At 44.1% G+C, this 24,195-nt stretch overlaps 1 protein-coding gene across 2 annotated transcripts in view; it reads right to left on the bottom strand.

The window, feature by feature from the left end:
- The window catches only part of WNT3A (Wnt family member 3A), a 93,271-nt gene that overhangs the window by 24,849 nt on the left and 44,227 nt on the right, over positions 1–24,195 (bottom strand). For both annotated transcript variants that reach the window (XM_069860415.1, XM_069860416.1), the window contains exon 2: positions 16,302–16,543. In XM_069860415.1, the coding sequence (XP_069716516.1) occupies positions 16,302–16,543 (242 nt within the window). The remainder of the gene's footprint in view (positions 1–16,301; positions 16,544–24,195) is intronic.

Raw genomic sequence — 24,195 nt, 5'->3', positions numbered from 1 at the left:
TACCCAAAGGGAATATTCCAATTAGGGACTAAATGCCAGAAAACACTGTCAGATTTTTTTTTACCCCCATCCCTAATCAAAGTAGCAGGTTTTGATATTATAAAGAAAAAGCCACCAAAACCGCAACAATATTTACAAGCATTCACTTTGCAGGTGCAGAGATCAATCCCGAGAGAAGCTGAGAACTTCCAGCTCTCGGTGGAAACCAGTGGAAGTTATTCTGAGCCAACTATGTATCCAGAGCCAGCTCCTCACCTAGTGGATCTTTGCTAATGCTCTGATTGGAGAATTTGCTGAATCTTTCTAATCAGTTTGGTCCTGCAACCTTTAAGCATGCAAATGGCTCACGTCTTCAGTACAGTTCCAGACTTGCCAGCAAAAGGCTTGCAGGACTGAATATGGCAACAGGAACTGGGATTTGTGCTGGCACAAGAAAGTTTTTGACGGTTATGGACTTGAAAATGCATCTCTCCAAATAGATGCTTCCCCCAGTTTAGCTGGGAGGAGTAAAAACTCTTAGGTTTGCATATTACATGGCCCAACAAGCCTCTTTACTGGACAACATAATTCTGGAGCTTAGTGGATATATTAGTATTTCTTACTTCCAGGTAGGCAGAGATTGCCAAAATGAAGGAGTTAGATGGAAACGATGGCCCAGAACCCCAAAGCAAACATCTGAATTTGTTTACCCTGAGAAGACCAGCTTGGTTTGTGTTTTGGGGAAAAGCTGAGATCAAATCACCCAGTCTTCACTTCAGCATCATCTGGACCTGATATACGCATGTGGTCAGAAAGTCTGGTCTCCAGCAATTTCAGGTAACTGTGTAGTCATGGTTTATTTCAAAAGTCTGCCCAGGACAGCTCACCACAACAAGGCTGGGTACGTTTTGCACAGTGCCTGCTGGGTGGTATAACAGTAAGGACACAAAAGTCTTGCATGGCTTAGAAAGGAGTGCTACACCAATCAGTGTTGACGATGGCCCTTGGCCTCCTCACTCCTTCCCAGTTTCCCGCTGTCCACCACAAATCATGAAAACTTGTGCTCCCTGACTCTTCCAGGAGTCCCTAAGAAACTTCAGGCTTTCACTGTGAAACAGCAAAGCCTGAAGAGCAGCAATAACCAAAATGTTCAGTCACCCGCTTCCCAAGTGGATACCTTCACCCCAGAACTTCAGCTGCTCCATGGCTGTCATCTACCTACATGTAAGGAGTGGCCCCCAAACTCTCGAGCAGAAGGCTGTGGATGAGTGATAAGATTCATTCTTCAGGAAGATCTCCAAGCTCATTTAACCCAAGTCTTCATTCCAGGCATTTTTATGATGTTGTTGGAAAGGTTCAGTCATTTATGCCTTCAGAGGGAGATAGTAGGGTCCCTGAAATATGTGTTGGTACATGATTTACCTCCATGGAGCAGTAGCATTGCAAGGCACACGTAGGAGCTGTTAGATATGGTAATATGGTAATATCTAACACAGGCCTCATCTTGAAATCTTAAGAGAGGATTAGAGCAGATGAGTCCTCTCTTAATTTTCCAGAGCAGCAGCAGAGATAAATCTGGCTGCTTCTTTGCAGGGTGTTAAAGGGGGATTTCCTGGTGGGTGGATCTCCTCAGTGGGGTATTATTGTATTGACAGTGGGGTGGGAAGGAATGGATTAAGCAATTGGCAATGGGATATGGAGCCTTTGCAAGTACTGACAATGGATGTAAGCTGGGGAGGGCAGGAAGCTATTAGTGGGCTATAGGAAATTGGGTTTGGTTCTTGGCTTATTCCTGGAGACCACACTGTTGCTCTTCAGCTGAGCATCACTCTTCAGATATTCAACCATGGCTCCCATGTTGAGTATGGCACCGGTGACTAATGATACAGCTCATGTTGTGGATGCTGCGGGACCTCCTGATGTAAAAGGAAGCCAGCCAGCTGGAGCTGTCACCGATACGCTGCATGGTACTATCCTGCAGTTGAGCAATGCCAATGCTGATAAAAAATGTTATCTCCTTCCCACAAATCACTCCCAGGCCTCACCATCCTCTTGGCTTTCTTGAATATGTGCAATTCTTTTGCTACGTTTCTTGCTATGGTGAAGATTTTGGCATGTTTTTCTTCTAATCTGCATGTTTGGTCTTCTATTCTGGATAAGCATAGATGCTATGGGCATCACCATCAGCTTTGGTGCTGCTTTTGGGGACTGGTGGAAGCCTGAAGAGTTCAAGAACTGAGAGCAAAGCGGAGCAAAGCAGGGCTGAGAATGAGTTTCCACTTCACCCTGGATATGTCATCTCGTATAGAGATGAGAAGTTTTGGTAAGGAACTGCAGGGATTCTTCAGATTTCAAGGCCTGTGTTTGCCCTTATTTTAATGCTAAGTGTATCATGCCAGTATCTGAAGCTCAAAGTCCTGTTGAGTAAATACATTTAACTACATCAGTAAAATGCCCATGTTCTGTGGATTCCTATAGTCTCATAGAACTTCAGAGATCAAGCACAGAAATGAAAAGCTCCCAGCTGCTAAGCCCTGCACAAAGAAGACACACAGTTCACCCAAACTGGTTAACCCCAGTTGGCTAAGCAGGGTTAAAATAGTTTTTAAGGCAAGGCAGTTTGTGTGTTAGTTCAGGTGAGCAGCTTAAATTCAAGGCAGGCTTGGGTATTAGCTTGAGCGAGTAGTTTAAGTTCAAGTTGTTAGGGCAGGAGTGGCTCCTTAGCACCTCCTGAATCCCATATGGCTCTCCAATATTTTGCATATGGGTCTTTGCCCCGGCTATGGTATGTGGTTGGTTAGCAGCAGGGCTATGCTGCGTTGGGACTAGAAGCCCAGTATCGCTGGGCTGTATTACTCTGGGATGTGGTTTGCTTGCCCAGGCCAGCTCCAGAAGAGCCACTGTCGTCTTTTGAGGTAGTCCTAGTACACTGCTATCCCAGACTTTCTGATGTATGTCACTTGTGGCTTACAGAGTGATGAAGATCCACCATCCCACACTGGGGTTTATCCCAAACTGATCCAAATCAGTACCAAGCTTAGCTCTTCTGTTATTTTAAACCAGACGACCTGGCTGAGTTACCCAGTCCGAATTAAGAACACCCTTCTTCTTCTGGCAGGGCTGATGAAACCAAAGAAACGTCTGAAACATCAGCAGGTATAAGCTTCTACAAGAAAAGGTGCAGCCCTGGATTAACAATTAGTTGTCTGCACCACAGCCTCTCAAATATCAGAAGACGCAGCCCCAGCAAGAAAAGCCCAATATAATACCAGCTTTTGGTCAACCACAGTAGTGGTCAAGCCCATAAAATAGGCAAATACATGTAGTTAATAGCTCAGAGTGCTTGACGCAGTGACCTCACTGAATTGCAACATCGGTGATTACAGCCTCTTTTCCAGTAGACCTGTAATGCTGATACATATATTTTTAAATTGCATCTGTCCTATTATGCAGACTTTGAATGGCTATTATTTTGCAGCCAGCACCGGTGTGTGAGGCTTGTGTCAGAGCTGTAATGAGGAGCATGGCTGTTACAGCAGAGTACCATCCATTTCCAAAGTATCTACATGAAAAGGTTAAACTTGGAGAAATGTTTGGGTTCCTTAAATAAACCCCACGACAAACAAAATCACAAACCAAGCACCTTTGTCACTCTTCCTTCTCTCTTCTTTTTGAAAAAAAAAATGCTGGCTTTATATCAGGCTGATTTAAAGATTCAGGGAAGTCATAATACCCTTAAAATGAATAATGAACAAAAGTATTAATGACTGATGGGACAGGAAACTTCTGGAGGTTAGTGATTGGCTTTGGCTGAAGTGAGGTTTTAGGGATCTTTTTTAACTCTTACTTTTGCTTATTCTTACATACTAATTATTTATCATTTTGTATAGTTCCTGAAATCTTGGGAGAAACACTGGAAACATGGAACTTAAAACTGAGATGGTGCTTTTCTGCTGGCTGAGAAGTTCAAAAGCTTCAGTGTCCACCTGGCCTGTTGTATGAACAGAAACATCTTTCTCCACCAAAACCAATTGCACAAGTTGATGGGCTGGGCTAGGTGATCTTTGAAAGTCTCTTCCAACCCAAACCATACTATGACTGACACTAGAACACTTCTCCCCCTTTAGTTTCTTCTCTAAGGAGAATCTATGCAATTTCCTGTTGGAGCATCTTCACAAAGGGACTCAGTGTTTATTATGGGGGAAAGTAAGTTATAGATTTGGGGTTTATCTCTGGCAGCTTATTTCATAGAGCTCTAGGACTGCTTTATGAATTTAGAGGGATCCTTAGGAGAGCACTGCTAATACTTTGCTCTCAGTTAATCTGGATTTAGGCAGCCTATCAGAATCAAGGAGTTCGGAAAGTATGTCATGCCTAAGGCTAGCAATGAAGGTCAAAATATTAAATTTATTATGAGAAATTCTGTTTTGTTTTATTTTTAAGAGTTGAAAATCATATGGAAAATATGAGAGTCTGAATTTTTCCATGGGATGAGAGACTGGGAAAAAAGAAATTCTAGTCTATTAAGTATTTTATCCTGCTAACATCAGAATTTTTTTGTTTGACAAGTTAAAATCATTCAGCTTCCATAATATCAAAACATCACAATATTCTATAAAATATTAAAGATACAGTGTGCTGTAGTTTATTGACTTCTTATTTTGTTATAAGAACACATTCAAAATAAACAGAAATAAATGAGCATAATTTCAAGAATGTGAAACTCCCTGAAATGTGCAAAATGAAACAAGAAAGCTGAAGTTGTGCATTTTTGCTTTGAAACTGAAGGCATCCTGCAATACATCTCTGTTTTGATGCAGCTGCTTTTTTTTTCTGATGGAAAACTGACCCAGAAAATAACTAAATACATTTTTGACAAGATATAATATCTCCTAGGCTCGATGCTGCATGCCTAGCCTAAGGGGGGTCTCCAACTTTTTTTATGGCTCCGGGTGAATAGAAATATCTCCTTGTGCCCTTCCCACCCATTCACACTCCCACAACATCCCTGTGGCAACAGCTTCCCTGGGAAAGCATGATTAGGAAAGGATAAACCATAATTATTAGCTATCATTTAATGTGATTTAGCACTTGGAAATAATGGAGAGGAAAATGTGCCAGGTGCTTAGTCAACAAGCTGCAGCCTACCAGAAAATGTTCCATGAAGTATTACTGCCCCGTCGATCAAACTTGAGAGCAATAGTCATAAGTAGGCCAATAAAACTCCCTAAATTCTGCTGCAAGAGCTTCAGGGCCCTGCACATGACCTACTTTGGTATCACGCTCTTTGAATTATCCATTTGTTTCTGTGGTGTATTCCGTGGGAAGTAGAGATGCAGAAGAAGGGCGACCTGCTCCACTGTCTCCATCGCAGCAGAGCAAGAACCAGAACCTCTCTTTTCTGCCTTGCTCCCTATCATTGGTCCAGACTAGGTCTGGAGAAGCCAGCCTAATAACATGTATATGTTGTAAGCTGGTTTTCTTCTCTAGGAAGGGTGAGATGAGGCAAGATGGAATAAAAACTGAAAGACACTCTCCATTCCTCCACTTATGACCTGTATCCACCTCAAGCCCTGTGGGTGGCTCTGTGTTTTCCAGTATCTGGTGGACTCTCTGGCTTTCTGTTTTTATTTTGCTGTTGTTTTTTAGGGTCACCTACAGCCAAAGCTCCAGACCCTCCGTGCAGTTCACCATGCCACCTACTTCCTGAAACAGCACTCCAAGACCAAACCAAAACCAAAATACTTTCCTTAAAGTACTTCCCTAAAGCATATCCATACTTTTGGACATATCTATATATATTTTGATAGGAACGGTTGGACTCGATGATCCGGTGGGTCTCTTCCAACCTGGTTATTCTATGATTCTATGATTCTATAACCCTCTTTTATGGATCCATCTTACAATGATCTACTGTAGGCAACATTCTCCAGAAGCATCTCAGTGACCCATGAGATCATGTAAAAGGTGACTAGGAGACATTGCACTTCAATGCTTAATGTCTTGGGGGCTACTATGCACTCTGCAGTTCTCTTGTTTTCACTCATTTCATGCTGTTTTAAGAAGAAAGGCTACTTCTCTGTAGCATCCCTGCCTAGCCTGGAGCAGTAGAAGTCCCTACTTACTTCAGCTAGGTTCTGCCTCCCATGAAGCACTCTGATTCTTTGACTTTGTATCTCCCAAGACTTTGGAGCCCCCATAAGTCTGCTTTCCTCTTATTCCTGCTTTGTCCTTGCTGCTCAGTTTTAACTTGACTGGTCCCTAATCATTCCTGTAAGCACATGGTTCACATGTACATCAGAAATCCAAATATAGTCATGCTAATCCCTTTGAACCATTCCCTCTCCTGGTGGCTGACCCTGGCCTCTTTGCTAATCCTACGGATCTTCTTGCATGGCCAGAGAGTCCTTCCTTTGAAAGACCTTCCTGAAAGACAAGGTGGAGGCAGCAAGGAATGAGTGAAGTAGATCCATCAATGTGCACGCAGACCTTAGCAGGGAGCGTGCTAACCTGTCTCCTGTTCATAAGTGTCTTGGTTGTCTGTCCTATCTGCTTTGAAGGAGACAGCCCCACTCCCCTGCCATGCAAGCCTACAGCACAGAAAGAAGCATCTTTATACCCCTTGTTCTACCTCTTGCTCCTCTATGATATCTGTTTTGGGGGTGGGGATAGGAGGAAATTCTCTGCTTGTTGTACAGAAGTCCATCCAGATGATCCCACAGCCCCTCCTGGCCTTAAAACCCTCAAGTCTATTCAGCACTGCCAGCTCAACACATCTCACAGGGAAGAAAAGCCACATTCATGGGCTTGGATCCCTCTTTGTCAGAAGACTTTGCTTGTTTTGGCAGTTTGGTACATCGGAACACGGGCAGACGCGGGTCTATCTCCTCAACCAGCAAAAAACGCCCTTGTGGACCTGAGGATGGTGCACCCTGGCTGGGTTCCCATCTCATAGCGGTGTCCCCCTTCCCCCATCGCCTGGATGAAGGCAACCAAGCCTCCACCTCCCTCGTTTCCCTCCCTGGCTCCCATCCATGTGTGTGTGTGTGTTTGTGCTGCCTGTTGTGAGCCAAGGGCCCATTTGGGGCTGGGATTCTCCAAGGACAAAGGGATGCTAATCAGCTCCCTCTACTGTTCCCTTTTGTCTAGGACTAGCTCCCACGCTTGGACTTGGCACTCTGGGATGCGGCAGAGGGAGCTCCTTGTTGCAACCAGCCTGAGCCCAACTGGGGAATGCAATGTACCCAGCAGGGAAAGGGGAGAAAGGGGAGGGGGGGGGGAAGGAAATAAATCTATAACTCTGCACAGCCTGCTCCCTGCCAGGCCATCGCATTGTGCACGCCGCCTGAGGCAGAAGTTTCCGGTGCCTCCAGCCGCCGGGAGAGACATCACCGGTTTTGTAGCCACAGGCTGTCTTGGTCCTTCTCTCCTCCCTGATCCCCTGTCTAATGTTTTAGTCGCCAGAAAAGAAAAAATAAAATTTTCCATGTCAGGGTTGACAGATGAGGGTTGGTGCAGTGGGAGGTAGAGGGAGCATAGAAAGCAAACAGGATCGGGACCTGGAATTGCTGCCATTTCCTTTTCACCATCACTGCTCTCCTGGGGTTGCAGCCTGAGTCTGGGTGTTGGCTGTTTACAGCTGTTTATATGGGCTGTCTCATCTCCAGAGAAGAGTACAGATGCACAAAAGCCAGATCTTTATCCCTGGGATCACTTTGCAGGTGCAGAGGTGATGAGGTCAGGGCCTCTTTCTAAGAAGACCAAGGTATACTTGAGCCTACCAAACCCGGGCCATGTTGACTCACCTGATTGCATTGGGGATGGAGAGGCAAATGCAACCAGAGACGCTCTGGGGAGACCTTATAGTGGCCTTCCAGTACCTGAAGGGAGACCAACCCTAACCCTAATCCTCCTCAAGAAAGCTGGGGAGGGCATTTAAGAAGAGCATGTAGTGGTATGATGAGGTGGGATGGCTTTAAAGTGGAAGGGGGAAGATTTAGGTTAGACATCAGGAAGAAATTCTTCATGATGAGGGTGGTGAGGTACTGGAACAGGTTGCCTAGAGAAGTTGTGGATGCCTGCTCCCTGGAAGTGTTCAAGGCCAGGTTGGATGGGGTGTTGAGCAGCCTGGTCTGGTGGGAGGTGTCCCTGTCCGTGGCAGGGGGGTTGGAACTGGATGATCATTAAGGCCCTTTCCAAACCAAACCAAACCAAACCAAACCAAACCAAACCAAACCAAACCAAACCAAACCATTTTATGATTCCATGATTCAATTCATAATCCTCTGAGTGCTATCCTACTGTACCAGAAAGCTGCCTGGTGCTTGCCCTTGAACACATTTGAAGTCATAAGAAGCTCAAGTGACCCCTTCTGATGGTGCCCTGGCCCTACCAGCAGCTCCACCAATAAAAGGAGGATTTCCTCTACCACCTCACTGATGTTCTGTTCCTAAAGGCTGAAGGACTAACACGTTGACAGTTTTCCTCAGCATCTCTGTTTGCTGCTGTTGCAGTTTTGGCCTTGCCGAAGTGGAAGCATCAGTGGATGCTGCTAATCTCCCAGTGCTGATGTGAGCTACAAACCAGAGATATGGTTACAGCTCATCTAGACCTCCCCTTAGCTGTATAAAAGCCAGTCCAGAAATGCTGCAACTGTGAATACGGGCTGTCCTGTACCTGTTGGAAAGGAAAGTGGACTCAGGTAGTGCAGCAATACACTGCCACTTATGACTGTCTCATCCCCTGCAGTAATCCCAGCTCCAAAATCAGTTTACATTGACACTAAGCTCAACTGATGCTTCTGCCTTGAGCCAGGATCTGCCAGTCCTTTCCTCAGCAGCACTGCAAATCTCTGGCCTACAGTATTCATGCATCTTGAGGGCTGAGTGGAGCTTGCATAGTCACATTTTCAATCCTGATCCTTCCAGTTTCCTTCCCCATAGTTACAGGGTAGAGTTTGTAGATCTCCGTTGTTGATACCAGGGCAGCTGCCCAAATTGCCATTAGCAGAGAGGTAGACGGGGTGTGGTTGGAAATCAGATCCTCTTGGGAAGAGTTTCATGAGAGAGCAGAAAGTACCTCCTACATGTAACTAACCTCCTGGATGGATCAGTATCTTGTGGCTTTCTGCTCATGCCTTACTTTATTGCAGAAGTGAAGTCTGATCTAGAGCAAGGAAAAAGAGGGAAGCATTTGGCACAGAGACAGCTGAGATGCCAGAATACCATCAGGAAAATATGATGAGGTCTGCTAAACGTGTTCGTTTTAAGCCATGCAAGGCATCATGAGATGGTCTTATGCCTGAAACAGCAAGGGACTGCCTGTATTCAATGGTCCAGGAGATCCTTTCCATTACCATGCTCTTGCATTAGTAAATTGGCCTCTCCAACAGAGGCTGGATGCCAGGACTGCTTTCTAACAGGAGAATGATGTGGGGGTGGGATCTTTGTCCCCCAGATGGGCCTCTAAGAAGTACACATGGAAGTCTGAGCCTGTAGCCCTAGGCTCCCTCTATAGTCAATGGAGAGAAATAAACATCTTGGTATGAATCATGTTATCCTGAGATAGGTGTCTAAGATAGGTCAGATGAATTGCTTTCTGGAGATGCTGATTACTCTCTACTGACTACGAAGGAGGCCTGGGGTGACTAGCTCAGATTTTGACATCTAACTTTGGTAGATGAGATCAGGCCTATCGGAGAGCATGTGGAGTGATGTTATTGCAACACAGTAAGAAAAAAAAATGCAGAGGCTTGTGTCTCTGAGGTATTATAACTGAATTTAAAAGTTTTGTTCTGTTCTTGCTAAACCCAGGGAAAACCCACATGGATTTCACTAGAACAACATAAGCTTTCTCATCCACAGTAGTAACAGGGATAAAAGAGTCAACCCATGATCACAGCTACGTTTTGGCTTTCTTGAGAGAGGCAAGACATGGGGCTTATCCCCAAAAAGTCTAGACTCCAAAATAAGCCTAGCTGGAAAGTAAACCTAGTCCAAAATAAGCCTAGCTGCAAAGATGCCCAGGATCCCATATGAAACTGAGTGTAGGTTGAATCCCACATCTCTCATGAGCTAGACAAATGCCTGCTCTGCCCTTCATGTAGTCCCTGGGAGCAGGAGTCTTCTCATCAAGAGCCGGTCTCCCTGGATTCCCTCAGTGATTGATGGAGAGGTGTAGAGACTTCAGGGTGTGATTAATTCAATCCTAGCTGTCTAGAACGCATCAGATGAATCATGCCCCAAAGGACCCTAGCATCAAATGGAACTCCCTCAACCTGTCTTGCTGTCTGACATCATGAACCCAAACTTTTGCTGACCCACTGCTCTTCTGCAAGCCTCTTCTTTAACTTTCTATAAGACATAATTAGCAAAGAAAATGCTCTGTTCTAGAAAAGTTATTCTGAATCTAGCAAAGCAAGATATAGTGGCTGGTTGTCAACACCAGAACCATGTCACATTAGAAATAAGAGGTCTTGTAAAAGCGGAGGTAGATAGCTAGATTTTCTCGTGGTGGTATGTCAAGGCAAGATGTCCTTTGGGAGCATGTCATAGTCAAATCCAGATTTTGGTTTCATTCCAAAAGTCTTGAGGTGAAATTCTCCAGTCTGCATCATGAAAGAATCCTGCTTGGATTATCCGACAGTCCTGACAGGCTACAAACATGCAGTGTGCACAGTGCTGCAAGAAGGGGAGAGGCATTTGAGATACTAAGATCTCATATCTCCACCAAGAACACAGTATTATTGTTGCCCCTTTCCACTGCCAAGTGGCCTTCAAAGAGATTTTCTGAAAGACATGCTGCCACGTATATAAGACAATGTCATCTGCAGGAACATCATGAGTGAAGGTAATAGAGTTTCTTTAAGCTTCATAGATGCCCTGGATAAACTGAAAGGGAGAAACCATCTCATCCCATTCTGTCCTATCCCAACTTGATTTGAGTTGGAAGTGCTGGAAGGAAAGACTTCTACCCAATTTAATAGCAAAGCAACAAAGTGGTCTTGAATACTCCGTATTTCATTCCATGCTCATCCTGTTAACTGCACAGACATGAGCTGTACCAAAAAGAACATCTCTTTGCTGGACAGGAACAGGGTTAACACAGAGGGACATGAACAGTGGGTCACTAGAGTGCTTTTGTAGCTCTCATCACTTGCCTTCTAGCAGGGGCGATGGCAAACGATTATTTCCGGAATGAATTTATGCCTCCAAGCCTCTGCATCACCCATTAGGCTCTCATTTGTCCAGTGGGGAATTTGATATATGTCCTCAGAGGGCACATCCGACGGGTGCAGACACTTGACAAAGCAATGGGACGTGCGCGCACCCGCCCTGGCTCGTTCAAACCCCCTCGCACGCCGGCAAACGCCCCGACGTACAAAAAGGGACAGTGCGGCTTCCCAAGGTTGCATGAGTGTTAAACTCTAATAAACAAGCCCTGTCGGTGAAAGCTGAAAGAATCTGAGCCCTCTCCAACAAAGCATTTAATCCAGTTTGGCGTAACCTTTGACATTATTAGGGATCGCAGTGACCCTAATCCAATCAGATTGATTAACTAAAGCGGAGACCCCATAAGCTGACCCCCCTCTGGCCTCTGCTATTTAGTCCTGACCAAACAGTGGGAGAGTCGTGCTGTATTTACACCACAATGGGTCCGCGATGAGAACCTGTTTCATTACAGAGCGACTTAAACTCCCATTACTCCATCAATGTATCATTCTTCAATAGTTCATTAAAAGCTGCTCCTCCACAATAACTATTAACCATTTCTCAGTCCAGCTGGCAGGTTTAAAGCCCCAGCCAGTCTTTAGCAGAAGGAGGTGGGAGTGAGTGAAAGAAATATATAGACAAGGGCTCCCTTTTTAAATTTAAACGAACTGGGGGCCTAAAGAGTTTGAGGTAATTCACTTTTATTGAATGGGGGGGGTGCAGGAGAGAGAGGAAACTTTTATTTTGACTTAATTATGTGCCATGATCCTTTAAAGAGATAGGGTCATGATAAGCTTTTATTGTAATATTTCTCTTGAGCTCAGTTCATATTGCTGTCCAGAGGAGTTTCAAAGAGCTCTCAAACAGTGTTGAGAGACTAGAAAATGCACTACAACTAAAACATGAACGTCTTCAGTCCACAGGGCAAATGACACAATTCTCAGTAAATGCAACTTAAGTCTGAGGAGGAAAATGCCTGTTAGGTTACACAGTTCATTCTCTGTTGCCAGTGATGGTGCGTCCCTCTGCCACGCGCTCCAAAGTTTTATCCTGTATATTTTTAAAGGCAACTCAAGCATCTTCCCTTCTCCTTGGAAAATGGAAAGATATGGAAACTGCCTTACAAACTGTCAAACCTCTCACGTAAGTGGTCGATCATGAGCTATGGCTAAGAAATCACTTCAGTTTGTGTGGCTGTGGCCATGTTCTGCTCCACTGCTTCATGCAGTGCAGGTGAAGGAATGGTATCAGTCCCAAAGAAACAAATGAGAACCAATTGTTTCCTCTAGAAACTTTTCTGTTAGCAAAATTCAAGTGAGAGGTTCTTTCTGCTGTCCAGTAGTTGAGATCTGAACTTATGGCAAACTAGAAAGTACATGAACTGCAGTCTCTTACATGTGACTGATAGACAGATAGGTAGCTTTAGGTAGAGAAGAAGAGCTCAAGTTCTTTTCCTATGTAAGGTCCCATTCTTTGCATTCCCAATAGTTTAGGGTACTTGAACACCTATTCCCTAGCCCTTTGTAAGAAAGACACCAGTGGCACCTATCTGAATGTTTCTCCATTGACTGCACAGCTGCTCATACTCTCCCAAGACCACAAAGGAGGAGAAAATTCCTCTTCCAACAGCCTGGTAGCAATTTCACCTGCTGTTAATGTCCGAATCATTCCTCATGCAGGTAGCACAGGAGAGTGAGGCAGGTGACTCTGTTCCTTTCGAATAAGGAACCTTTACTCCTCAGACAAGGACATGTAAAATCGAGTAATTGAATATCTGGATGGGATGGGGAACTTTAGATCATCCTATGTCCTGAGCGACACGTGAAGAGCTGGATGGACAGAAGGCCAAGCCTGTCAAGTACTGCCTCCAAACAGCATCTAGTCTAGATCCCATAAATGTCACCATTCCCTTGTAGCTGGGCTGATGAATGCTGTTGCTGTTTAAGATGTGGTTCATTGGGCCTGGCTATGTGTTGTGGTTTAACCCCAGCAGGAAACTAAGCACCACACAGACACTCACTCACTCCCCTGTGGTGGGACGAGGGAAGAGTAAAAATAAGAAATCTCGTGGGTTGAGATAAAGACAGTTAAATAGGTAAAGCAAAAGCAACAGAAGCAAGCAAAGCAAAACAAGCAATTCATTCACCACTTCCCCTTGGCAAGCAGGTGTTCAGCCATGTCCAGGGAAGCAGGGCTCCATCCTGCATAACGGTCACTTGGGAAGACAAAATACCATTAACCCAAACGTCCCCCCTTCCTTCTTCTCCCAAATTTATACACTAAACATGACATCGTACGGTATGGAATATCCCTTTGGTCTGTTGGAGTCAGCAATTCTGGCTGTGTCCCCTCACAAGTTCTTGTGCACCCCCAGACTGCTCACTGGTGGGATGACGTGAGAAGCAGAAAGACCTTGAATGTGTGCAAGCACCGCTCAGGAATAACTAAAACATCCTTGTATTATCAACACTGTTCCCAGTACAAATCCAAAACATAGCCTCATAGTAGTCACTATGAAGAAAATTAACTCAGTCCCAGCCCAAACCAGCACACGATAGAAATGTAGAATATATACGTACACTTGTAGCTAAAACCTTTGGGATTTCCTTCCATGAACAGGCTTATAGTGGAAAAAAAAGAGTCCAGTTTTACATGAGATATCAGAATATGGCTTTTAATGAGACCAGAGTCTAGTGACAGTTTGGCACTGCTGAATCACAGCTCAAGCCTAGCCTTGAATTAGCAATGAGATAGCAAAACAGCGAGGGCAGCCCAGACAGTGAGGCAGTCCCAGTGAGATTTAGACCTAGAAAGTATTTCCTGAAGGCATTAAAAACAGTCCTTTTCAATGAAAGTGTTGCAGATAGTCATGTAAGGCAAAAGGGAGTTGCTCTTGTGTCTACACTGGTTTGTCTTGAGGGAGGATGGGGTCCCTGTTGATTCCAATGAAAATGTGCAGTTAGATCTTGAGTAACTTATAACCCAAGCTGCAAAGTGAAAGTTTTGTTTGCTTGCTTGCTTTTCTCTCATTTTCTACTTCTCTCTTTCTGGGTAGGAGCTAAAATATGTTCCTACCCTGGGGGATTTGCTGCACAAGAATGCAACTGAGCTTTTTTTTTTTTTCTCCCCCCTCCTGCTCTGGGTGAAGCAAAACTGAAGGGTGGTTTGATTCTCCCTCAAGGAACAACATTCTTCAGTTATGAAATCGTCCCAGCCTTCTTTCCCTCCCTGAGCCTGGCTACCAAAAGCCTGCAGTTTCAAGCAGGGACAGACCCTTTGTGTCAACACTGTGGTGAGATAAGAGCATTTGGCAGCTGGTGGGATTGCGTTTCCTTCGGTCAGCAAGGAGGTGAGGATCACTTTCCTCATGCACAGGGTGTAAATCCTACAAGAGATGTGGAGTGCCTCATCTGAGACCATATGGGAGCACAAGGTGCCCCATGTGTTCTTAAGGACATGCAACCAGTGATGAGGCAAAGACATTGGGTTATCTGGTTCACTTATTGCCTGTGCCCAGTGAATCGTCTTCAGAAAGTTATGTTGGGCTTGTGTGTATGTGAAAAACACCTCAACCGCTGAAAGCACCCATTCATCTGATAGGTGCATTTAAAACATCTGGTCTAGTTGGTGCCATGATACAAACCAAGGTTTTGCTCTCTCTTGGCTGCTCTGTTTTTCAAAATTCATATAAAAGGAGATCTCCAAGTCTCTTCTGAGTAATGCAACAAGGGTAAACCAAACTCAACCCCTATCTCCAGATGGCAGCTGCTGAAAGAATACATGAGGAGAGGAGAGGAGAGGAGAGGAGAGGAGAGGAGAGGAGAGGAGAGGAGAGGAGAGGAGAGGAGAGGAGAGGAGAGGAGAGGAGAGGAGAGGAGAGGAGAGGAGAGGAGAGGAGAGGAGAGGAGAGGAGAGGAGAGGAGAGGAGAGGAGAGGAGAGGAGAGGAGAGGAGAGGAGAGGAGAGGAGAGGAGAGGAGAGGAGAGGAGAGGAGAGGAGAGGAGAGGAGAGGAGAGGAGAGGAGAGGAGAGGAGAGGAGAGGAGAGGAGAGGAGCAGAATTTGACTCAGACTTAGTGAGACCAGCAGGAACAGGCTGGACTTTAAAAGGTGTACTACAAGGAAAAGGAGGATATAACACTTCTTATGGGCTAAAATAGGCTCCTGCTAGCTTATAGGGGAAAAGAACAGATACTCAGATTTAACCAGCTGCTTAAATCGCGCTGCATTCAACAGTGTAGGCCTAAACATTTCTAAGAGCTCCCACTTACATCAATGGATGCTGTGTCAGAATTAGTTGCCTGAATTAGCACCTTGTCTTAATTTGCCACATTCAAAACCAGCAAAAGCAGAACCAGTAATTAATAGCAATTTTGTCAGGCTTTTTATCTTCACTGTATTCCATTACAGTATCAAATCTAATGTTATCGGGCAAGTCTAGTCCCTAGGAATCATCCCTAACAGCCCATCATTTCCCCACCGCAATCATCAAGAAAGCTGAAAATGTAGCGTGAAATGCCATGGGCTCAGAAAAGGCGACAGACGTCCAGCTTGCCCACTGAAAACACAATAATCCTTTGTGTTCCTTCCAAGGGACGTAAAATCATAGGATAATTCATGTTGAAAGAGATGCTTGGAGACCTCTAGTCCAACTTTCTGCTCCAAGCACAGTCAGAGATGACTCCACTCTCTGCTTACTGCCAAGCGGGTTGTTACCCAGATCTCTGGGTCACCTACAGAATCCCAGTAGAGGTTTGAGGTAGAAAAACTGGTTACCTGTGGCTGGATGTTGCCTGTACAATTGAGGTGGTGGGTAACCAATGTCCTTACACTGGGGAGGCACACATCTACTTGCTATCCTTATGAGAAAATTTAATTATCTTCTTGTTTCTACGAAACACCATCTGGGTCAGGGTTGATCTGCTTGCATGGGATCCTTGGCCAACAAAATATTCCCTGCCTGTGCCTCCTTTACCAAGCTCAAATCAGTCTCCAGCAGCCCAATTTAAATCATACTTTATCAGAAACATGTGAATTCACAGTAGGTTTCTCAAGATCTCTGTTTCTGCTCCATCTTGGATGTTATTGTTGCCAAACTGATAGTGCCACACTCACCTTTATCTAGCACGGGCCCAAAGATGGCTAAGCTGTCATTGACAGTCGTGCAGTTCCATCTTCTCCCTCGAAATTGGTGTTGGCATTCCTGGATCCCAATCTTTACCCCTTCTGCTACGCTGGGCATGATCTCCACATAGTTCCGACAGAAGCGTAGCTGCTTGGGTACCAGTCCTGGGATGCTCCCACAGAGGATGGGCTGAGTCCCCAGGGAGGAATACTGGTGACCAATTGCCAAGGACCTGGGAAAAAAAAACAAGGAAAATGAAATGCTGTTGGGCTGGCTTTCACCATCGTATTTGATTCACAAGAGTAGGAACAGAAAGTCATTATCTTTAATTCCTCTGCATTCCCCTCTCCTGAAAACATCCTTTCCACTGTCACCCTTCCCCAGAACAACATCATCTCTCTCCTGAAGTGCACTGCAGACCCAACAATGCAAGCAACTCTACCTTTAATATGTTCCTTCCATTTCCTTCATCCTCTCAAAGCCTTAATCCATCACTGTGAAGCTTCTTCCCAAAGATACTCAGCTCATACAACTGATTTCCTTTGCAACTAGAAAGTGAAAGACATAGAGTCATAGAATCACAGGAAGGTTTGGGTTGGAAGGGCCCTTAAAGACCATCCAGTTCCAACCCCCCTGACATGGGCAGGGACACCTTCCACTGGGTCAGGTTGCTCAAAGCCTCATCCAATCTGGCCTTGAACACCTCCAGGGATGGGGCGGCCACCATGTCTCTGGGCAACCTCACTACCCTCAAGCACACCTCTACAAAAGCAGGTAGGTTTTATAGGAAATTTTGGCAGCCAAAGAAGCCCGAGGATTAGACATTTAGAAGAACTTTCAGAGTTACAAAAAGTAATAACACCAACAGTAGAAGACACCAGGCTCCAAGTCTTCGGAAGGGGTACCCCCAAAACTGACAACCATCATACAATCCAGCTGTGCACCTTATATATTGGAACCTTACCAGGTAATTTCTGTGCACTGAAGCTCACCCTGAACACTCAAGCTGTTTGGACCTTGAGAGCTTAAAGAACCCAACTCTGACTGAAGTGCTGCAGGAATTGCTACACAAACTCACTACCGTAAGTATTTAAATTTCTTGTGTTACAGGGGAAAGGGGATGGAAATGTAGCCTTGCTAGAATAGAAACAACCTGGGGGAAAACTCTCCTGTGGCTTAAAATATCAATACTGTTCCCCTGTGTGAACAACAGACATGTGAGTTTGGAGACATGGTTGGCATGTTGGCAATATCCTCAGAAGTATAATGTAGAAAAGATTTTCTGCTCCTTAGTAAAGTGTTTCCACACCTCCTTAATCCAGGCATATGCTTGGCAAAGCTTTATACTGGGACTTTCTAGTCAGGTTGAAGTGTTTTAAAACTAAATTATTGAAATTGGATAGTGTCCAGAGGAGGGCCACAAAGTTGGTGAAGGTTTTAGAGGGGAAGTCATATAAGGAGCAGCTAAAGTCGCTTGTTCTGGTCAGCCTGGAGAAGAGGAGACCGAGGGGAGACCTCATTGCAGTTTGCTGCTCCCTCACAAGGGGTGGAGGAGGAGCAGGCACTGATCTCTTTGCTCTGACAATCAATTGTAGGACCCTAGTGAGTGGCAGGAAGATGTGCGAGGGGAGGTTTAGTTTGGATATTAGGAAAACGTTCTTCACCTAGAAGGTGGTGGAGCACTGAAAGTGCTCCCCAAGGAAGCAGCCACAGTGCCAAGCCTGACAATATTCAAGAAGGATTTGGTCAATGCCCTCGCACACATGGTGTGAATGTTGGGGTTGTCCTATGGTGGACTCTATGGTCCTTGTGGGTGCATTCCAACTCAGGACATTCTATGATTCCATGAAACCAGTGTCATTCTGGATATTAGCCTAGCATGTTTTCACTTTCACACCAGTTTAAATTGTGGAATTTTCAAAAGTAGGGTTGTACTTTTGCAAAGCAATGCCTGCTTTGCTTTATTGTCACAAGGATCTGGAGAGCCTCCTTTGACCTTTAGAGCGATCTCTAAATTGCATTCGTTAAAGTGAGGAGAGCGAAATTGAAAAAAAACCCAAGCTACGAATAAAACTTGAATGTAAATGCTGTTCTCAGACAAATGGAAGTCCGTTGAAAGGAGTGTCCATGAACCATTATGTTGGTTGAAGCCTTAGAGACAAACAAGTTAGTTATGCAGAGAGATCAGCAGATATGTAGCTAATTAGACAGATTTTTAAAGTGTTTTTACTGGTGCTTCTAATAATAACCTTTATTACTAAAACTGAAGGGATTTTTCGAGTATACTTCCTTTTCTTCTAATTAAAACTCTTGATTGACTTTTTCAGCTCAGAACTAATGACAAACACAAACCTGCCTGGGCAGTGTGTATTTCTGTTTACACTCATTTTTGTTATGTGATTTCCTTTCAGGAACAGCCTGGTGTGTTTGGATTTTCAGCAAGGAAGTCAGAGAACATGGTTTCACTCTCTTTTGCTCTGACTAAAGAAAAGTACAAGAGTTCTGCCATTGCTGGGGTTCTGTCCTTGCCTGACTTTAGCATTTGCCTAGGCTAGGGTAAAAGATGCTTTAAAGAGTCTGTAATTTTTATGGAAGAAGGGTAATTGCAGCTAGTTATCTCCCTTCCTGGTGGGTACCTGATCAAGAGATGACAGAAGTGAAAAGGAGATAGACATTCAGATGGTCAGGTGCCACATCTTAGTGGCTTTGTAAACTATGCATAGACTAGGCTTTACAAATCAGTCTTTTCAGGCAAGTGAGACATAGGGACATCCATCTGAGCAACCTAATATAGTGGAAAGTGTCTCTGCCCATGGTAGGGTGGTTGGAACTGGGTGATCTTTAAGGTCCCTTCCAATCCGAACCATTCTATGATTCTATGATTTCTGGATCACAAATTACTCTAGATAAGAATCCAGGACCAAGATAAGTAGCTCAGTCAAGAATGTGCCTTCCAGTAAATGAACTGGGCAAGGTATGAGGTGCCTGGGAAAGCAAGGGGTTTTTGCCTGGTTTCCTCAACATGGACATCTCTAGCTGATCTATTCAACCCAGCCTGCTTTTGCAATCAGTCAGTGGAGAGAAACAGGAACTTCCAGGGCAAGAGCTGTCTGCCTCCTTTCAGATGTCTGCTTTGGATGAGGTGAATCATGGCCTTGCCTCCATTGACTGCATTGGCTAGACTATCAAGACAGCCTGGATGACTGGTTCAGGGGAATATGTCTGCATTTTACAAGTCTCCAGATGAATCATGCTATGATACCTAACAACTGGGGTGGTTAAGTTCCTTGAAAAAAGTCCCACCAGGAAAGCTAAGTAATGTGTTGAAGCTGAGCAGTAGAAAGGGGCAAGTTCCTCCAGGAGCCTGCAGGAACCCATGGGAGAAGACCAAGAACAGAACCCAGACAACTTGTTTTCCCTTTCTAAATGGCCTGATCTTTAGAGTTTTTTAGATTTCTTGAGCTTTTGATTAATTCAGGGAACAACTAATGACAGGAAAGCATCTTTGAAATGGAGCCCATGTCAAGCCAAAGATGATTTTGCTTTCCATTGTACATGGTTTTGTTTCATTGGTAAGTTATGTGCAAAACACTGAATCACAGTTTCTGGACAAAAGACCTCCTCTAAAACACTTCTAAAACACTGTTCCAGGCTTCAGAGGACTTGCGTGAGTTGCCTTCATGGACTTTTTGGAAATACAAAGTCTTAGGGTACTACTTCTCCGTATCTCACCCCATTCCACTCCCTGAACTAGAAGGCATTTACAGATGCCAGCTGGCATCTTTAGGCTCAGAAGAGAGAGTTGCCATTTAAAGATGGTAACTGCTACCTTTAGGCTCAGAAGCTAGATGGTTCTCTCTATAAACAATGAGGAAAGAGAGATGCCAACACTGAAGCCTTCAGAGAAGAGAACTAACTTGGTTGCTTTGACTCATCCTGCAGAAATAGTTCAGTCGCTGACTATATAGGGAGTCCATGGTGTGGACATATCCAGTGTCTAAAATTAACTGTGGTGGAAACATCTGTAGAGCTTGTTTGTACATCAGCCAGAGTCACTGGTATCCATCTCAGAGCTTTAAAAAATGCCCCATTCAGTTCCCACCAAAGACAAATTCTCCTCTGAGATATAATCAACCTGCTGCAGGCTCCATCCATCATGTGGTGAAGCCAGAAGGACTTTCTTGAGCTATTTCAATAGGACCTGGATGAAGTTCTAGGACTCCCAGTCTCATAAACCTTAACTGATGTGAACAAACTCATGCCTGTCTCTAAGTTTTTTCATGGTTACTGCAGTAGCAGAGTGAAAACGTCAGTTACAGGAAGAGGAGTCTATAGGTTGGTGCCCTCAACTATACATTTCCGTTGCTGGGAAGATCATCCAAGATAAAAAAAAATAAAAACATGTAGAAATAATTTAATTGCTTTTCACATTGCTCCTTTCTCAATACAGTAGGGAAACAGTCACACCTTGCTTTGATCTGTGTTACAGTCTGGAAAGTTTAATCTGCAAAAGACAATCTCCAGCAATAGTCTTGTTCTCAAGGCGTCATCAGGCACTGAGACAGTGTAATTCAAATCTGGCATTTCATGGAGTAGTGTGTAGAGACTTGACTTTCAGCTGAAAATACAAGATGGAACCTCAAAGCATCTTTCCATGAATGGTGCCTCTGCTACAAAATACAGGTAAACCCAGCCCTCTTCCTAATTCTTGCAGACTGTGGTGTGTGATAACATTTGTCAGAGAACCCTCTTTTGGTCCCTACTTTGCTTCTAGTTTCCAGATGCAAACACATTCTCCCTCTCTCTAAAGTCAATTTGTCTTTAGGAGAACCAAGTTCTTTCAGCTTCCTGACATTTTTATTGATCATAAGATATGAACCTTCCAACCCTCCCCTCCTCCCAAAAAAACAACAACCCAACAACCAAAACCTTTAGAAGACACTGGGAAAGTCTATAAAGATCAGAATCTCATTTCAGCATTACTCAACTCTCTAGTAGCTTCCATCATTCATTTTTCTGTTTCCAATGATTAAACTTGTCTTTTGCATTTTCCATTCTCCTGCAATCTGCTTCTAAAGTGTTTTCTGCATGTGGGTGATTTTGAAAATGTGGTGTCAAGAAATGAGTCAAGTGTTGTCTATTGTGGTCAAACTAGGCTTCATATTCAAATTTCTTAAGCACCAGTACTTCCTGGATGCATTAACACCAAGCTCTTCTTTTTCAGTGGACAATTCATGAAGCACTCAAGTTTGCCAAAACAGTCATCCACAGAACAAGTACAGCTCAAGTTTGAAGCAAGGGAAAGGGTCAAATAGCTGTTCTTCTTATACAAATTATTTTTCTTTCTCATTAGCTCAGGAGAAGCCATAAAACCACTATTCTATACATCCACAGCCAAAGCTCTTGGCTTATCTTTAAGCCTTGCATGCCCTTAAGTGTTTAATTCAACCTTCAGTAAGAATTTTGCTTTGCCAACACACCTAGAAAGCTCTTCATTTTCCTTATCTCGTTCTATCTGCTCCTTCAGTAGAACTGTTGTAAATAAGTACCTGGCCACCTTCTTAATAAATTACATGAACCCTCACTCTTGGACATCCCAGCCAGTTTATGAAGAAGAAATATGCAGGAAATATATGCTTATAGCTTTTAGAGAAAAAAGAGAAAGCTTCTGTTCTGGATGACCTTGCTGTACAGCACCACTCTGCTGAATTTTCAGTGTCCCTACCTCCTCAGTATGGCTGTCAAAAGTCCTTGTCACATCAGCAGCTGCACTTAGAGGTGTGTACACCTATGCTTCCTTGTGAATTCTGTTATTCTTGAACTCTGTAGAAGCTCTATTTTGCTATTTATCTTGGAGAGGCCTTTTGCTGGCTCCAAAGTGCTGCTGAGAGCATCCTCAGCAGATGTCCTTCTGGGGTCCCAATACAGGTATAATAGCTGTATTTATTAATGTTGTACAACAATAGTGTAACCTGTCTAAAGACCCAGTATAAGACTCAGAGAGCACTTATGTCCCCACTGAATATTGAGAACTGAGCAACAGCGGTGTCCTTGCTCCTTTTGTCTTACACAGATGCAAGGTGGCAGCCAGCCCTGGTGCAAAACTTAAGTCAAAGGAAGGATGTCCATCTGCTTATAATAGATGGGATTCATTTTTATTTGTAGATGCCCTAGTTTTCTTCCATGTTGCTTCCTTTGTGTGAGGTGGCTTAGCAGGAGGATGTCACACCTCTTCCAAATCCTTTCTCATAATCTGTTCTTATCTCCAGAGGTTCACTTCACTCTCTTTTCCTTTTCCTTTCTCAGCCATTTCCTCCACCTCTTGATGGTCCCACATCTAACTTACTGAAGATGAATCTCAGCCCCACTGTGGAGAAGCAGGCAAGCTGTGCAGAGCTGTCTATCTAAGAAGATGAACATTCCCTGAACACCCGTGGAATTATGCAATGAAGATACTGAAAAGAAGAAGGTGGCTCAAGAGGTCTTCATAGGTCCTATCAGGCTACAAGGAAAACCTAGTGAGGGTTGCCTCACACCTCCTTGTAGCAGGTCAGCAGAGCTCACAGGGAAGCTGCTTGCACGTGATGAGTGGGCAGCCCTTACTTCATCCTACAGCATAAGATTTATGTCCTCTGTGTTGGCCATCCCATAATCCCCAGTGCAATGCTAAGGTTGACCAGCATGAACTTCATGTGTTTGAGATTACCTAAAAACACATTTGGGAGAAGTGAGCTACTAGCTATGAAGTTTCTAAAAAATGGAGATTGCCATGAGTAGCCTGTGGCACCTGAATGTTTAAGACTCCCAGGACAGGATTTATAAGCCAGTCTTGACTCAGTTCCCACAAACCCCTCACCACACAAGCCGCGTATATGACTGAGGAGCTATGGTGCCTCCCTAACAGGGACAACTGGAAGCTGGGAAGGATACTTCAGAACATCTCAACCAGAGCTAGGGACCAGGCACAGGAGATGTAGTTAAGCCTACTGTGCCTTCTTTTTCACTCCTACAGCACATATCAGCTCTCAGTCTCTAAGAAACTTTTCTGCAGAGAAAAGCCATCAGCGCAAAGGCCAGGTGGGTGGACAGGCAGAAACATTAATAAATCTGTGTTCATTTAATTACATTCTTTATCACAGAATAACACCATTGTCCTAGCAAACATTGTGAATATTTTTCTGTTTCCCTAAGAAAATGAAAATAAAACCTGGAGACATTCTAGAATGGAAAGAAAGGAAAGAGAGATTGCCAAGGCCCATTATTTTGAATGGAAAAGGAAATAACTGTGCTTACTAACGACCCTCCTGGATGGAAGTGACTTTCTTGTATGATGTTAAAACTGTCCCAAGCCCAACTAATTACAAAATGACAACAATAATGAAAAATGATGTGGCACTTTGGGTTTAGTAGGCACGGTGGTGTTGGGTTGATGGTTGGACTGGGTGACCTTAGAGGTCTTTTCCAACTTTAATGATTCTATGAATCTATTAAACTTTTAATTTATGTTTTTGTTGGAAATATTTTAGCTGAAAATTTGAAAACACTTTTAACCCAGGTCAGCAAAGCAATAGGTTTAGCTCTAGAAGACACACATTAAATAACTGATTATCATGAAAAGCATTTTTTCAGCTTGAGGGGGGTTTATTTTGGTTGTGTATTATCCAGTATCAATCAGACCTAGACCCAAGCACTCTAACACTATTTGCAGAAGTGACATATTGTAATACAGAAATTATGAGTATGCAACATTGATTCCAGTAGGGTCCACAAATTCTGATCTCTGAGCATCTGCCTGTTGACAGACTATTCATAAGAGGTCCACAGAATCAGCTAAGAAATCTGTACCTGTTGTCAGACAGATCAAATTCACTGTGCAGGTGTCTG

The sequence above is a fragment of the Phaenicophaeus curvirostris genome, chromosome 6 (genome assembly GCF_032191515.1).
Source record: "Phaenicophaeus curvirostris isolate KB17595 chromosome 6, BPBGC_Pcur_1.0, whole genome shotgun sequence".
NCBI lineage: Eukaryota > Metazoa > Chordata > Aves > Cuculiformes > Cuculidae > Phaenicophaeus > Phaenicophaeus curvirostris.
Note: the sequence above shows the minus strand (reverse complement) of the source record. Positions and strands in the feature narration are given on the sequence as shown.